The sequence below is a fragment of the Hypomesus nipponensis genome, chromosome 21 (assembly GCF_054491055.1).
Source record: "Hypomesus nipponensis isolate SF chromosome 21, ASM5449105v1, whole genome shotgun sequence".
In the NCBI taxonomy this organism is placed as follows: Eukaryota; Metazoa; Chordata; class Actinopteri; order Osmeriformes; family Osmeridae; genus Hypomesus; species Hypomesus nipponensis.
Genome location: NC_140381.1, coordinates 1672501 through 1675000, shown reverse-complemented (window position 1 = coordinate 1675000; position 2500 = coordinate 1672501). Strand labels below are relative to the sequence as shown.

General features: G+C 53.9%; 1 protein-coding gene across 1 annotated transcript in view; it reads left to right on the top strand.

Annotated features, from left to right (window-relative positions):
* Positions 1–2500, top strand: part of mycbpap (mycbp associated protein) — an 11922-nt gene that overhangs the window by 3671 nt on the left and 5751 nt on the right. The window contains exons 9-11 of the mRNA XM_084685159.1: positions 776–903; positions 1113–1221; positions 2361–2500. The exon at positions 2361–2500 is cut by the window's right edge and continues 53 nt beyond it. Coding sequence (XP_084541285.1) covers positions 776–903; positions 1113–1221; positions 2361–2500 — 377 coding nt within the window. The remainder of the gene's footprint in view (positions 1–775; positions 904–1112; positions 1222–2360) is intronic.

Here is a 2500-nt window from a genome sequence, read left to right as displayed (position 1 = left end):
AGCTCCAAGCCGCCCCCCTGTCCTCCTTCCCAGCCAGCATGCTCTGTCCCTGGACGCCACAGCTGGCTGGCTGCCCCTGGATGTTCTGAGCCCTGCTCTAACCACTAAACCAGTACAACCCCCCCAACACACACACACCTAGTGAAATACACAAACACTCACTCCCACTTGATCGCTCATCCATACGCAGAGCAGGTGCTAATCACACTCCATTAACAGTTTAAGTAACAGCCTCAGTCTACACCCTAACACACACACACTAATACAAGTGATGTAAGACAGCAGTAATGAACATCTCAGATGTGTGCACACGTGTGTGTGTGTTCATGTGTGGCCACGTGTGTGTGTGTGTGTAGGGGGGGAGCAGAGACATACAGATTGTCCTGTAAGGCAGTCTGATGGGACCAGATGGGACTGTGACAGACTGAGAGAGGCAGGGGAGGGAGAGAGGGAGGAGGGAGGGAGGGAGGGAGGGAGGGAGGGAGGGAGGGAGGGAGGGAGGGAGGGAGGGAGGGAGGGAGGGAGGGAGGGAGGGAGGGAGGGAGGGAGGGAGGGAGGGAGGGAGGGAGGGAGGGAGGGAGGGAGGGAGGGGGGAAGGAGGGTGGGAGGGAGGGAGGGAGGGGGGAAGGGAGGGGGGAAGGGAGGGGGGAAGGGAGGGGGGAAGGAGGGTGTGGTGCAGAGGATCGTTACTATTAAGTATTGGTACAGAGTATTATTGTAGCTGTAAAATATGATTACCTTAATAAAGTTGTGTCATTGTTTATGTACCCCCTAGGAAATGGATGGGTTGGAGGTTATTGGCTCAGGACAGCCCTTCACGTCTGTCACAGTGGAGCGGAGCCCCCTATTGGAGGAGGAGGAGAGGGGGGAGGAGCTAAGGGAGACAGAACAGAAGGAGAACCAGTAAGAAAAGCTTGATCTCTCTATGAAGACAATTTTCTGTCTGTACTGTCTGTACAGTACAGGAAACCTCAATCACTTCCGGTGCGTTCCACTTGACACTTCCAAAGATCCTGACTCGGCGTGTCAAACGGAACGCAGCATTAGAATTCTATTTAAGGACATTTTCCAAAATACTAAAGAATTTGTCTGTATCACTTCCTGGTCCCCAGTGACCCACTGGCGCAGTTTGATGATGTCATGCTGGTTCCGGTGCTGGTTCCTGCTCTGAGATTCTGCGGCCAGCGAGCCCGCTGGACTGGAAACGGCACCTCTCACAAGGTCCACACACACACACACCTCTCACAAGGTGCACACACACACCTCTCACAAGGTCCACACACACACACACCTCTCACAAGGTGCACACACACACACACCTCTCACAAGGTCCACACACACACACACACACACACACACCTCTCACAAGGTGCACACACACACACACCTCTCACAAGGTCCACACACACACACACACACACACACCTCTCACAAGGTGCACACACACACCTCTCACAAGGTGCACACACACACCTCTCACAAGGTGCACACACACACACACACCTCTCACAAGGTGCACACACACACACACACCTCTCACAAGGTCCACACACACACACACACACACACACCTCTCACAAGGTGCACACACACACACACACACACACACCTCTCACAAGGTGCACACACACACACACCTCTCACAAGGTCCACACACACACACACACACACACACCTCTCACAAGGTGCACACACACACACACACACACACACCTCTCACAAGGTGCACACACACACCTCTCACAAGGTGCACACACACACACACATGCACACACACACACTCAATCTCATATACATGGAAAAACCTCCTTATCGCCACACACATTGCACATGGAGACACCACTCTAACACACACACACTCCCCCCTTAAAGCTCTCTGTGTGTGTGTGCAGGGTGAGGTAAAGCTGTGTGTGTGTGTGTGTGCAGGGTGAGGTAAAGCTGTGTGTGTGTGTGTGCAGGGTGAGGTAAAGCTGTGTGTGTGTGTGTGTGCAGGGTGAGGTAAAGCTGTGTGTGTGTGTGTGTGTGTGTGTGCAGGGTGAGGTAAAGCTGTGTGTGTGTGTGTGTGTGTGTGCAGGGTGAGGTAAAGCTGTGTGTGTGTGTGTGTGTGTGTGTGCAAGGTGAGGTAAAGCTGTGTGTGTGTGTGTGTGTGTGTGTGCAGGGTGAGGTAAAGCTGTGTGTGTGTGTGTGTGTGCAGGGTGAGGTAAAGCTGTGTGTGTGTGTGTGTGTGTGTGTGTGTGCAGGGTGAGGTAAAGCTGTGTGTGTGTGTGTGTGTGTGCAGGGTGAGGTAAAGCTGTGTGTGTGTGTGTGTGCGTGTGTGTGCAGGGTGAGGTAAAGCTGTGTGTGTGTGTGTGTGTGTGCAGGGTGAGGTTGGCCTCTGTGCCCGGGTGCTGTTGGAGGCGTTGGAGGGGGAGAGCGTGTCTTCTGACCTGCAGATCTACAACGAGGGCAGCACGGCCATCTACTACAGCTGGCAGCGTCTGCCTCGACCCTGCAGTTTCCC